At 57.3% G+C, this 13,159-nt stretch overlaps 3 protein-coding genes and 2 non-coding genes across 5 annotated transcripts in view; 1 reads left to right on the plus strand and 4 right to left on the minus strand.

Annotated features, from left to right (window-relative positions):
- SMG6 (SMG6 nonsense mediated mRNA decay factor) overlaps positions 1-4,255 on the minus strand; it is a 105,394-nt gene extending 101,139 nt beyond the window's left edge. The window contains 3 exon segments of the mRNA XM_036395419.2: positions 1,577-1,899; positions 1,901-3,330; positions 4,165-4,255. Of these exon segments, the coding sequence (XP_036251312.1) occupies positions 1,577-1,899; positions 1,901-3,330; positions 4,165-4,255 (1,844 nt within the window).
- Positions 4,256-4,347: 92 nt separating this feature from the next.
- On the plus strand, positions 4,348-6,482 carry SRR (serine racemase). Its single transcript, XM_036395373.1, has 7 exons — positions 4,348-4,527; positions 4,729-4,864; positions 5,061-5,164; positions 5,238-5,357; positions 5,447-5,521; positions 5,732-5,941; positions 6,203-6,482. Exons 1-7 carry the CDS (start codon positions 4,348-4,350, stop codon positions 6,398-6,400), a joined length of 1,023 nt encoding a protein of 340 aa, XP_036251266.1. The 3' UTR covers positions 6,401-6,482.
- Positions 6,483-6,807: 325 nt separating this feature from the next.
- Positions 6,808-13,122, minus strand: TSR1 (TSR1 ribosome maturation factor). The gene is given in 16 exon segments (XM_036395420.2): positions 6,808-7,171; positions 7,268-7,342; positions 7,451-7,547; positions 7,549-7,592; positions 7,860-7,976; positions 8,331-8,463; positions 8,873-8,983; positions 9,206-9,368; positions 9,779-9,984; positions 10,255-10,430; positions 10,720-10,879; positions 11,143-11,573; positions 11,933-12,067; positions 12,148-12,364; positions 12,669-12,772; positions 12,847-13,122. Coding segments are annotated over 16 exon segments (2,454 nt in total). The 5' UTR covers positions 12,953-13,122; the 3' UTR covers positions 6,808-6,992.
- On the minus strand, positions 8,191-8,283 carry LOC118694391 (small nucleolar RNA SNORD91 family). Its single transcript, XR_004981418.1, has one exon. It is a non-coding gene; the product is annotated as a small nucleolar RNA SNORD91 family (small nucleolar RNA).
- LOC118694390 (small nucleolar RNA SNORD91 family) lies at positions 9,628-9,718 on the minus strand. The gene has a single exon (XR_004981417.1). It is a non-coding gene; the product is annotated as a small nucleolar RNA SNORD91 family (small nucleolar RNA).
- Positions 13,123-13,159: the final 37 nt, after the last annotated feature.

Raw genomic sequence — 13,159 nt, forward strand, 5'->3', positions numbered from 1 at the left:
CTCCTGATCCAACACAGAGAACACACACACTGCTCTGAACACACACAAGGCTCTGCTCCTTCTGAGCACAAGGTCTGGGCCAGGAACCAGAACACAAAGAATCACAGGGCAACACAGATCTTGCCATTAAAATGATCCCCACTCCTCTCCCATCCAACCAAAATACACGGCAGAGTCACAGACTCTGCTTCCTCAAAAATGGACAAGTTGGGAACAATGGAAATAAAGCCTCAGAGTCCCAGGAATCACATTCCCTTCTCAGCTGCCTACAGCCCTGCCTGGATGCTGGAGCAGAATTCCTCCCTCAAATTTAATAAAATAGCTGCAGGCTAGGAACAGCTCTGAAACATGTAGGGCAAGTTAATGGTAAAGGGGATCTCAGCTGTTCCTGCCTTATTCCTTATAATCTTTCAAGTACTCAAGAAACAGTAGAGAGTGTGGATGGTAAAGCCTGGAGTAAAGCCAGATGGGAATGCCTGGAAGAGCGTGACAGGATAAGAGAAGGATCCTGATGGGTTCCTGCCCAAAGCACAGAGCCAGGATGGGCTGCCTGACCCTACACAGTCCCCAAACCCTGCACACACACCTGGACAGCACAAACACCAAGGAAACTGGACATTTCCACAGATGGATGCCATGTAAGTGTCCCCACACAGCTGGCAGCAGGCACTTGGACACAGGCAGGACACAAGGGGCACTGCCAGCAAGGACAGGGTCAACTGTGCCCACCAGGGCAGGGGGGGCTTCCACAGCCACAGCAGCACTCCAGTGTTTCCTCTCCCTCCACACAACAGCTCTGGCTGACCTCAGCTCCTTGAGGAAGACCTGAAACCTCAAGTGCTGCTTCAATCACAGACATATTCCAGTCCGTGGTTTATAGAGCAAGTGCCCAAAACACAGAACAAGCCCTGAAATGAGCTCACTTGCTAGATTTGCTGTCAGTCAGCTCTGAAAAACAGCCTCCAGAGAAGCCCTGCAGACACAGAGATCACAAATAAACGTGAAAGATGCCAAGTAGAAACTTGTTACAGCCATATTAACCACCCCCCAGAGCAACAGTGTTACTTGTCTCCTGACAGACTGGCATCACCGGGCTACTCCCACTGCAGTGTCACCACGCTGAGTGGCATCAAGAGCAAAACCACACAGCACTGGAAAGGCACTGCCACTGACAGCACCAGGAACAACAAAATGCTTCCTGAGCACACACTAAGGATAGGTAAGAAAGCAGAAGTCTGACAAGAAACACTGAGAGCACTGGAACTGAGAAGCATCAGCTCCAGCAAGAGCCAGAAGAACCAAAAATGTGCAGCAGGTGCTTGTCCTGCTCCTCTGTGTCCCTGCAAGGCATTCACCAAGCACAAGAAGCCACAGGGAAGTGGCATCCATCCTCACCCACAGCTTCCTTCCACCACCCACGCACCACTGGCACACAACAAACAGACCCAGCACATCAAAAACTGACAACCCAGTGCCACATCTCCCAGCCACCGAGATCCCCAAAGGAGACACCGTTCTCCTGGAAATTTTCACCCTGGAAATGACTCACTCCCCCCTCCACAGCCCACCCACCAACCTCAGCTGGGCCATCTTCTCCAGCCCCTCCGGGCTGATGCGGTCTCTGGACAGGAGGTTGCTGAGCTGCTGCTCCTGGTTCCCAGCCTCACGCAGGAGTTTGCTGAGCTCCTGCTGCTGCATGTTCCTCATCTGCTGCTCCATCTCAGGGCTCAGAGGAGTAGGAGGGAGTGGGCCACACAGGTACTGCCCTGCCTGGCCAGGGTACCCAGGGTAATAAGCTCCTGGGTACACCCCGTTGGTTGGACCCATAGGATACTGCAGGGAATATCCCCCGTAGGGATACTGGGGGCCTTGCCCGGAGGCACGAGGGTAATAATAAGGGGTTGTCAGAGTTTTGGAATTTATAATAGGAGGGCTGGGCCTGGCGGGTTTCCCCCCAGGAGGTGGGGCTCACTTCATCATCCGTGTCTAGGAAGTGAAGCTGAGCAGTCTGGCTCTTCAGGGCGGGTTTTTGGTCCGGGTTGTTTGGGTCCCACAGGCGGCGGGCAGTGCCACCTCGGCCCCGGCTCCGGGGGCCTTTGCTGCCAGCCCCGCCCAGCAGGAGCCTGGGGCCAGGGTGAGTGGCTTCAGGGACGCCCACTGAGCTGGCAGAGAGGTCCGTGTTGGCAGGCAGGAACAGAATCCCACGGCCCCTTCCCTGGGGCTCCCTGCTCTGGCTGCTTGCCTCCGAAACCTCAGAGGCCTTCAGGGACTTTTTTTTATCTGTATCTGCCAGGCCGATGTCCCTGTTCATGGTCCTGCTGTCAAATGTCACTCGAAAGGGTCCCTTGACTTCCCTGCCATTGCTGCTCCATTCACTCTCACTCCTGGAAGCTCGGCTCTGCTCCGAATGCCTCCTCCTGTCTGAATTCCTGCTGGAGACGTACACCTCAGCCTCATCAATCCTGTCATCGTCCAGGGAATCTGTGGAGGACACAGAGAGCTGCTTCCTGGGACGTATCCTCTCCCTGGCACGCTCCTGCCTCCTCTCCACCCCATCCACGAGCAGGGCTCCGTCCGTGCTGTTGTTGCTGCCGGCTGAGCTGGTGCTGCAGGTGCGGTACCGGCTGCGCCGCTTGTCCGTGCGCGAGTAGCGCTTGGTGGAGCCCAGCTTCCCTGGCAGCACCTCATCCCCCGCCCTCCTCACCCTGTCACTCCGCTCTGCTCGCCTCCCTTTATCCCCCCTGGAGGCTTTCATTGCTTCCCCTGCCTGGCTCCCCTCTCTATCCTCCTTGTTGGATCTGATTTTCCTGTTGTTGTCTTTTGCAGTGCTTTTCTCAGTCTCTTCGTCTCCCTCAACTTTCAGCTGCTCCATCCTCCCGGTGATTTCCTCGCTGGCTGACTGCAGGGAGGGTTCTTTAGCAGCAGAGTGCAGGCGTTTCCCAGGCTGGTAGATCTGCTGGTCTGGCTTCTTGGTTCTCCTGGGGGCCTTTGGGCACCATTCATCCACAATGGGCTGCTTGGATGAGTTTTCCTGGCTTTGCAGGCCACCTTTGGTCTCTGTTTCTTCCTTTTCCTGTGAAGGACCGTTCTGCTTGGGGCCATCACTTTTGTCACAATCCTCCACAGCTGGAGCTCCCACTCCCACAGAGTCCTTGTCCCCAGCACTCTCCTCCTTGCCCTCCTCAGCTCTGCTCCTTTCCTTCTCTGAGGCCTCTTGCTTTGGTGACACAAGTTTGCTCCTCAGTCTGGAGAGGCCAGGCTTGTAAATCTCCTGGTCTGGGCGCCTGTTGTCTTTGCGGTGCCTCGGCTCCTTCGCCTCCTTCATGTTTTCTGAGGAAAAACAGACAGAAGAAAGTTATTCCCAGGGACCAAAAAATACCATGGCAAATATTCAAGTCAAGGCAAACAGCCTGCCAGATCTGAAAATCTACATCAGTATTTATGGGAAATCACAGAATAAGAGTAGAAAATGAGAAAGCCTAACACAACTGACCAAATCCTTGGCCTGATCCATTTACAAATCCCATCCTGCAACAGGTTTTTCCTCAAAGCACACCACCAGACTTGAGCACAAGCAGCAAGAGTAAAGTTGTATCACGGCAGGTTCAGCAGCAGTCACCAGCCTGCTGTGGGTGCAGGAGCTGCCATCCCCAGCAGCGCCCGCTCTGCCACCGGACCGTTTGACTCAAAGGCGCCTTTCCCCCTTGCTCACAATCCGGTAACGTTTCTCTCCTCCTCCTTTAACCGTATTTAAAAAAAAAAAAAAAATCGTTACAGAGCCCAGGCCGGTTCCCGCAGTTAAACGCCCCACCAAAGCCGGGCTGTTCCCCGCTGCATTCCCTAAACTTTCCCCCTCTCAGTACCGCAGCCCCGAACCCCGCCGGTACCGAGGGCTCGGCCCGGAGGACCCCGAGGGGCTGGGACCGACCATCGCGGGGCAAAGCCGCTCCGGGTGCCTTCGCCCGCCCTGCAGGCTCCCCGTGGTCGGTGCCGTGCGCTCCCAGCCCGGACAGCCCCGAACCGGCTCCGGCGGGGCGGCAGCTCTGCCCCAAGCCCTACCCTAGGCGCAGCGCGGCCGCGGGGCCGTGCGCGGCCGCAGGCAGCCGCCTGTGCGCGGCAGGGCCGGCCCGGCAGCGGGTCGCGAGTGCTCCCGGCGCCCCTCACCTCGCCCGCCGCTGGCCGCGCGGGCCTGCGCCGCCACCATGTCCCGCAGCTCGGCGGCCGAGACGCGGACGCGCTCCAGCCCCTCCGCCATCTTGGCAGCGCCGGGGGCGGGCGGCGCCGACGGCGGCCGCGCAGGGACAAACCGCCCGCGCGGCCGCGCGCAGGCGCGCACGGGGCGCGCACATGGCCGCGCACGGAGCCGCGCCGCCGCCGCTGGGGCTGGGCGAGGTGCGGGATGCGGAGCGGCGGCTGCGGGGCCGCATCCATCGCACCCCGCTGCTCACCTGCGCCGGGCTGGACCGCATGGCCGGCAGGAAGCTGCTCTTCAAGTGCGAGCTCTTGCAGAAGACCGGATCCTTCAAGGTGCGCGGGGATGGCGGCACTGCGAAGCCCCGGGGCAAAGGTCGCTTTTTGCAAGAGGGAAACTCGCGTTGCGCCGGCACCCACCAGCTCCTGCCGCCCTGTTAATTCCCTGCGGTGAACGGTGCTGCCCAGGGCTCAGGGAGTGGTGTGAGGAGGAAGCACACTCAGCCCAGCACACCCAGCCCTGCGCTCTCCCTGCAGATCCGCGGAGCCCTGAACGCCGTGAGGAGCCTCGTTGAGGAGCGGCAGCGCACGGGCCGGGAGCTGCCCCGCGCTGTGGTCACGCACAGCAGCGGCAATCACGGGCAGGCACTCGCCTGTGCTGCCCAGGCAGAAGGTAACCTGTACCCCCCACCCTGCTCCAAGAGGCAGGCACGGGGTAAATACAGAGCTGGTTCTGTTGGAGAGGATGGAGATCCCTCTCCTGAACCCATGCAGGAGCTGGCATAGGCAAGGCATTGCCTGCTCCTGCAGTTTGAGCTGGTTGCTGTGGCTTTTGAGATGTTGGACTGACTTCCTGTCTCATGCCACAGGGATTCCTGCCTACATCGTGGTGCCCAGGACTGCCCCGCAGTGTAAGCAAGATGCCATTCGTGCCTATGGTGCCACGCTGGTGCCATGTGACCCCAGTGACAAGGTAAGGCACAGGGGAGATGGGCCAGGGACACTGCCCAGGCAGAGTGAGAGGTGACTGCTGTGCTTTCTCTTAGTCCAGAGCCGAGACAGCATCCAATGTAGTCCAGCAGACAGGAGGAGTCCTGGTGCACCCCAACCAGGACCTGGCAGTGATTGCAGGGCAAGGCACCATCGCCCTGGAGGTACTGGAGCAGGTGAGGGAAATGCACAGCCCAGCCCCTGCAGGGGCACAGCAAGAAGGGGTCAGAAAGTGTCAGAAGTCCTCACACTCCTTTCTGCACAGGCACCCCAGGTAAATGCAGTGGTGGTTCCTGTGGGAGGTGGAGGAATGGTTGCAGGAATAGCAGTCGCCATCAAGGTAGGCAACAGCTCATCCAGGAATCTCCCTGTGGGAAGGGCAGGACTCTCAAGGCAGGGAGCAGCTTTTAACTTTAGAAACACAAAGACCCTACAGTGAAAGTCTGCATGGCAGCAGCAGCAGCAGGGCCTGCTTAGTCCCCTGCACACACAGAAACAGGGGACAGGCACACACTGGTGTCACCCCAGTGGCTCCTCCTGCTCTCCCCAGGCTTTGAGGCCGGATGTGAAGGTGTTTGCTGCTGAGCCAAGCAATGTGGATGACTGTTACCAATCCAAGGTCCGAGGGGAGCTGACCCCCAACCTCCACCCGCGGGACACCATCGCAGACGCTGTAAAAACCAGCATCGGGCCCAACACGTGGCCCATCATAAGGGATTTGGTTGATGATGTTCTGACGGTCTCAGAGGAAGAAATCAAGGTAAAGGCTCCCAGCTCCCTTCTCACGGTAGCTGCCAGCAGGCAGCTGCCTCCACCCCTGCCTTGCCCCTCTGCTCTCACCCCAACACACTCCCAAAGCAGCACAAACCCCCCGTGCACCACTGCAGCTGTGACACCCACGCTGTCTCCAGCTGGAAAGGGCTGTTGGGAGCTCTGCCCTCCCTTCCCAGAGTGCTGCAGGGATGCCCTGGAGCAGCCTGTGCTGGCTGCTGGGCTGACAGCTGCTGCCCTGTCCCCACAGCGAGCCACGTGGCTGGTGTGGGAAAGGATGAAGCTGCTGATTGAGCCAACAGCAGGCGTGGGACTGGCGGCTGTGCTCTCGGAGCAGTTCCAGGCCGTCCCCCGGGACGTGCAGAACGTTTGCATCGTGCTGTGTGGGGGAAACGTGGACCTGAGAGCCCTGACCTGGCTCACAGACCTCTCTGGGAAAGCAGAATGAGGATGGTGTTTCAAGGAATGAAAAACCTCACTCTGAATTTGCGCGGTGGTTTGTGCGCTACTAAAAACAGATCAAGTCCAAAGGTTTGGGAGTTTTTGTGGAAGGACAAGGGAAGCTGGCATTGGTCTCTGTGGGGGGGGACTGGAAACAAAGCACTGCCTGTTCTCCCCTCCCCAGCTGCCTTGCTCTGGCCCAGGCCTCCAGAGAGCTGCACTCAGTCACCCTCCCCAGCTGCTACTTGGCTCTTCTTTCTCAGCAGCACAGGAACTGCCAGCAAACTCCTCCACACAGCAAAATCCCCCTCACCCCAGGTGGCTGGGCATGAGGGACTGAAACAATCCCAGTGGGGTCAGTGGACAAGGGGTGCTCACAGCCTCCTGGCCACCACCACGACAGAGGCACTTAGGCATTTTTGACATTTTCCATTAAAATAAATAGCTATAGCTGGTACCTGAGCAGCAGCTGGCGACGCAGCTGCCCCTGTACAGACCCCAGCAGTAACACGTCCAAGGCATCAGTGCTGTCCTCACAGTGCACGGGCCAAGAACAGCATCCAGGGAGCCAAGGCACAAACTCCAGCCATGCTGGAGACTCATTCCATCTCCACCTCCTGCTCTGGCAGTGCACTCTCACTCCTCACCCACGGCACAGGCTCTGGGACATGAGGGTCATAAGTCCATTTGGGAAAAACACGCTTGTAGAGGTTCAGCAGCACCGTGTCCTGGGACTTGAGCTGCCCATCAAAGTGGCACTTCATGTGCCCATGGGTCCCTAGGCAGAGGGCAGAAGAGGCCATTAGCAGTCTCTCAGGCACAGGAGGATCACACCATGCCAGCAACACAGAGATAAACACCAAATCAAACCTACCTAATGGCTCCTTGATGTGCCCTCTGCGTCCCCACTTTGTCCTCAGCTCCACGGGCTTGAACCACATCACATCCTCTGGAGATGGAAACACAAAAGGCAGGTAAGGAACAGGCTGTGCTGCACCAACATAAACACAGGGACAGAACTTCCAGAGCCTCTCCTCCCACCAGAGACCAGCTGTACCTCTGTTGAAGAACATGTATCGCACAACAGCCATCTTGGTGAAGATCTTGAAGGGGTGGCCACTGAGCACCAGGCGCTTGATGACGATCCTGTCAGGGGTCCACGGAGAGCAGGGAGCCCGTGGCAATGAGGTCGTGCATTCCTGCCAGACAGAGTCACCATTTCACCAGGGCAGGTGCCTCCATCACCCCCCTTCCCCAGCACAAACCCCTTCCCCAAAGGGCTGCAGGCCCAGAGCAACCCCACAGCAGGGACAATAAGTGACAACAGGGATGGAGAGAAGCTCATCTCAAACAGCAGGAAGGAAACAGCTTTTTCAAGTCATACTTTCTGGAGAGATGCACTTATAAGCAGGGTATGGGGACAGTTTGTTTCCCAGACATCACCTCCTCAGCATTTATTAACTCACCATTACTTCTCTGTTTGAAAAGCAGCACTGAGGCAGGAGGGAAAGTGATGGGAGCATAGACAGTCACCACCAGGGCAGCATCTGGGCGCAGGAAACGCTCCAGCTTGTGTTTATCAGCTAGGACAGAACAGAAATTATCAAGTTCAGGCCAGAGCCGCCCTCAGAGCTGTGACAAACCCCAGAGCTCCTTGTTCCCTGTTCAACAAACACCCCATCTCTACTGGCACTGAGTATCTGGGAATGAAGGTGATCCTCTGGCATGGAACCTGGACCTTGCCTGGATCAGTGAACCACCTTTCCCAAGCCATTCTACTGCCCATGATTTAGTGCCTGCCCTGGAAGCCTCAGAGCCTAGGAGTGAGTCTTCACAAGAATCCTTCAGCCAGGTTCAGACACCACGGCTAAGACATCACAGGCTTCCTGCTCCAGAATTCCCAACCCCACTCCTGCTGTACCCAGTCCCTGACAAACCTGAGGTGTGCTGGGAGAACAGGGGGGATGCTCGGAAGCGCCTGAACCCGCAGTGGAAGATCAGCTCCTCCTTGGCCCTCACTGGCTCGCTGTTGCCCGGGTGCCGACGCACCAGGAAGTTCAACACGGACATCTGCAAGAGGCAGCACAGTCAGGGGCTGCTGGGCAGCAGAAAACAACAGGACATTGCAGCAGAGATGAATGTCCTGGAAAATGGGGTCCCAAAAGGTCACTGGTCACCAGTGCCAGGCTCAGACACTTTCTCCTAACCCACCCTCCAGCAGTTTCTGCGTGCTCCGACCTGCTCTGAAACAGGAGCAATGTGGGGAGATTTCAGCCCAAACCCTCTGCAGCCAGACCCTCTGAAACAGGAGCAATGTGGGGAGATTTCAGCCCAAACCCTCTGCAGCCAGACCCTCTGAAACAGGAGCAATCTGGGGACATTTCAGCCCAAACCCTCTGCAGCCAGACCCTCCCCAGGCCATGCAGCCTGAAGGAACAGGGAGCTGCACATCCCTCCGAGGTATATCCCTTGTGTTCACCTTTTGTTCATGGGGAAGCAGTGAGAACAGAACCAGGGGTTTCCCCTCCTTGAAGCTCTCCATCACAGAGACAGGGACATTGCAGACATGAAGTGTAACGTACCAGCCCACCTGCCAAGACAGGAGCAGTTGTGAACACTTCTCTCAACAGAAAAAAAGTGTCAGAAGATGTGCCTGGATTAGGAAGGGAATCCAGGAGAAAACTGTCTGAACTTAGGGCTTCCTACTAAGAACCAGCTGGCCAAAAGATCCACCCAACCACCTCCCTGATAAGTCACTCCTACTGGGAGCAAAGGAACACAATAGGGAAAGGGATCAGCAAAAGGGAATTACCGAAGCTCCCTCAGTCTCCTCCTTCTCTATTTGCCTGAAGAGGTTCTTTCTGGTTCGGGAGAAGTCCTGGAACTGGAAGATCCTGGCATAATCCCTTGGAAGATTCTCTTTGGGGTCCCAAGGAGAAGTCCGGAAGCTTTTCAGCCCCCTGTACTTCTGGAACCTTGAAAACAGAGAGCAGGAAAGACAAATTACTTCACCAACTGAGGTGAATCCCATCCTTCACCACCAGCTGTGGTCTGTAGGGTCTCACAGCCTCAAGGAGGACAAAGGGTGCAAAGCAAACATTAGCCCTCAGGAAAGATGTCAGTGCAAAGAGAGCTAAAACCAGCAACCAAATCCCCAAACAAGCTGTCCTTGCCTCAGGGCCATCCTCCTCTCTCTCCCAGGTCAGGACCCAGCCCTCCCTGCCAACCAGTGGTTGCAATGGAAGCCTCAGAGCCAAAAAGAGTCTTCACAAGAGTCCTTCAGCCAGGTTCAGACACCACGGCTAAGACATCACAGGCTTCCTCACCAAATGAAACAGAAAGGAACCTTCCAGCTCCTCTCCCAGCAAAGCATCCCATTTCTTACCTGACCCTGGCAGGCACATCCCGTGGGGTGTCCACCTCATCTGGAAACATCTCATCCATCCTCTCCTGCTTGTATCTCTCCAGCATCTGTTCATCCTCCTCCATCTTCTCGTCGTACTGCTCATCCCGCAGGCACTCGGGCATGGTCATGGTCTCACTCTCCTCCTCCCCAGCTTCCTCCTCCTCCTCCTCACCGCTCTCCCCCTCCTGGCACAGGGCAGCACAGAGCCTGTGAGCACACAGAGCAGTGCATGCAGCACTGGCACCCTGGGTGTGCTCACATTGTGGGATTTGGGACCCCAGCCCATCATTTTGGGGTCTAACAGGCCAAAGAAGGAATGTGATACATGCAGGGATTTAACAGTGGAAATCCAGGCAAGTCCTGGCTCTGCACCATGCCCTTGCATAGGACAGAATCTTCCTAGAACATGCAATAATGGCCTGGAGATCACCTGTACTATCAGCCCTTGGAGGTACCTGAGAAACTGCCTCTTCCATCAGATCATCATCCATGTCGTCATCTTCATCATCATCATCATCTTCATCATCATCTTTCTCACTGCCTTCTTCTCCATCATCCACAATCCAGGCAGCCTGGTACTTGGATGTGCCTTTGGGGACCTTCACCACCCTCCTGTTTGCCTTCAGAGAATCTGTAGGATTCCCACCAGGGGTTAGTACAGGAACAGTTCTCCTTCCCCTCAGCAACACTTGCATCAGAATAGCCAAAACCAGATCTAGACTAGAATTGCTTTTTTTGCAGCACAGAATTTGTAAGGACGGCCAAAACCTGCTAACTTGCCAGGCAAACCACCTGATGGGACTGGGGATGGAAGTCACCCCAACTAAGATGTTTCTTCACAGCCACCCTGGTGACAGAAGTTTCTAACAACCCTCCTAAGACGGACAAGGAAGAAATACAGAACTATTGCTTCTGCTCACCCTCTGCTTCCTGCAGCTCTTCTTCAGTGGGCCATGTCTGCTCCCCTTCCATGGGATCAGGAACCACTTCTGACTGCAGAGACTCCTGCTTGCTTGGATCTGCCTTCATCAGCACCTTGACATCTTCCTCCATCTCAACAGCACCATTTCCAGAGTCATCCTGAAGGACAAGAGCAAAGCTCCTAGATCTGAGCACACCCAACTGAAGCTTGCAGTCAGTCTCAGGTGAAACTCCCTTCATGATGTTGTGACATAACTTTCATTACACACTGCAGGCACAGAACCTCAGCCCAGCACCAGAGCACAGACAAAACTCCCTTTCCCCTCTCCTCACCCACATATTTCCCACAGGTGTATTTTCCCCAATGAAATTTTAGAAACCTTGTGTTCTAAAAGGACTGACAAAGCTCTCACCCCACACACCTGAACCTCCATGTCCTGCTGACTCCTCTTCTGTCCTTTAACCACGCGTGGGTTCAAAGAGAGCGGGTCAGGGGGAGCATCCACCTGGCTCAGCTGGAAGTCCCCGTGCCCCACGATGTGCACCAGGCTGTTCACGTTGAGGGTTTGTCCCCGGACAAAGCCAGACACCTTCAGAGTCCCCACCAGGTCACTGTCCTGGCTGGGCACAAACTCAGCAGCACGGGCAAGCAGGTGAGCGCGGCGGGCACGAAAAGCCAGGTGCCTCTGCTTCTGGGAGCTCAGGTGCCTCAGGAGCAGCGAGGATTCCTGCTCTGTGTTCAGTGGGAACAGCTTGGCCTCAGGAAAACGCTTCTCAATGCACTTGGAGAGTTTCTTCCTGGCATCTATCCTCTTCTTAGGGGGCAGGTCAGTGCCTCCTGGGACAGCCAGAGCTGGCGAGCAGAAAACAGAGCTTGAATCAGATCCTAAACTTTCTGCTGTTCTTTTTACCAAACACAGGCAAATATTTGGATGTCAGCAGCCCAAATGGCCAGATTTGCACCACAAGGTACAAAGGGAGTTTCACTGGTTTCAGTGGTGCCCAACAGGACAGGGAGCAATGGCCATAATCTGAAATGAAAGAACTTCCACCTCAACATAAGAAAAATATTATTTTCACTGAAGGTGGCAGAGCCCTGAAGTTTAATTACAGTGACACTCAATCTCCATTAAGGTGACAGAGCCCTGAAATTTAATTATTGTGACACTCAATCTCCATGAAGCATCCCCAGAAACCAAAAACATTTCTCACCATAACTGGGCAGCCCCTGTGCGAAGAGGCAGGAGAGGCAGTGCTCCCCTTCACTGTCCCAGCCATCCACAGGGTCCAGGATGAATAGCAGGGAGTCAGCAACCTTGGCAAGGTCTAAAACAGCGTGGAGATCCCCTGCACCCAAAACACTTCCATTAGTGGGGCTGCCAGAGGCACCAGAACCAAGAACCTAACCCACAGCGGCACCTCCTCACCTGCCTGGGCTGTGACAAAGCGCCAGCGCTGCTTGAGCCGGGGGCAGAGCAGGGCAAAGCCGCCAGCTCCGCCCTCATCTGCACGGACAACGGCCGAGTCCTGGCTCTGCAGCAGCCGCAGCGAGTCCTGGGCCGCAGCCCTGCTGTGCAGCAGCACCACAACCACGAGGTGCGGGGGCCCGTCCCTGCTGCCGAGGCTGCGCTTCTCCGCCAGCACCTGCGGGCACACGGGCAGGGCTTGAATGCCAACCCGAGCGCGGCTCCTCTCCCGCCCCCGGACCAGGCCAGGCTACCCCACGCCGCAGCCCGACCGCACCCGGTCCGTTCCGCAATGCTCCGTTTGACCCAAACCCAACCGGGCCCGGCACCCGCTCGCTCCTCCGCAAAGTCCCAAACCGGCTCGGCCGCACCGCCTACATCCGGACCCCCCGGCCCCAATTCAAGCCCCCTCCGGTAGAGACTCGAACCGAGCCGTTTCCCGCTCCCCCGCAACAACCGGCCCGGTTCCCCCGGTGCCTCACCGCCTCCTTGCGCTGCCGGCGGAGCTGCAGCGCCTGATGCCGCCGGTCCACCCTGTTCAGATCGCGGAGCCGCCGGCGGGGCTGGGCCTTGACGGGGACGCGGCCTGGGGAGGGGAAGAGAACGGTCAGGGCTGGCCGATGGCAGCGGGGAACCCGCGGGGAGCCCGTCCCGCCTCACCTCCAGCGCGGCGCTGCGAGGAGCCGCTGTGCTTGCCGCCCTTGTGCGCCTTGTTCTGCTGCTTGAGCGGCCCGGGCCGGTGCGCGCCCGCCGCCGCCATCACCATGCTGCCGCCTCGCCGCCACCGCCTCGGCGCGCTCGCCTCGCGTCACTTCCGGCGCGACGGGGACTGCGGGGATCCACGTGGGCACCGCGAGGGACGGGACCGGGACCGAGCCCCGGGAAAGGAACCCCGGGAAAGGGAAAGGAGACCCGGGAAAGGAACCCCGGGGCGGGGAGGGAAGAGCAGCAGGGGCTTATGGCCGTAGCTGGG

The sequence above is a fragment of the Molothrus ater genome, chromosome 21, assembly GCF_012460135.2.
Source record: "Molothrus ater isolate BHLD 08-10-18 breed brown headed cowbird chromosome 21, BPBGC_Mater_1.1, whole genome shotgun sequence".
In the NCBI taxonomy this organism is placed as follows: domain Eukaryota; kingdom Metazoa; phylum Chordata; class Aves; order Passeriformes; family Icteridae; genus Molothrus; species Molothrus ater.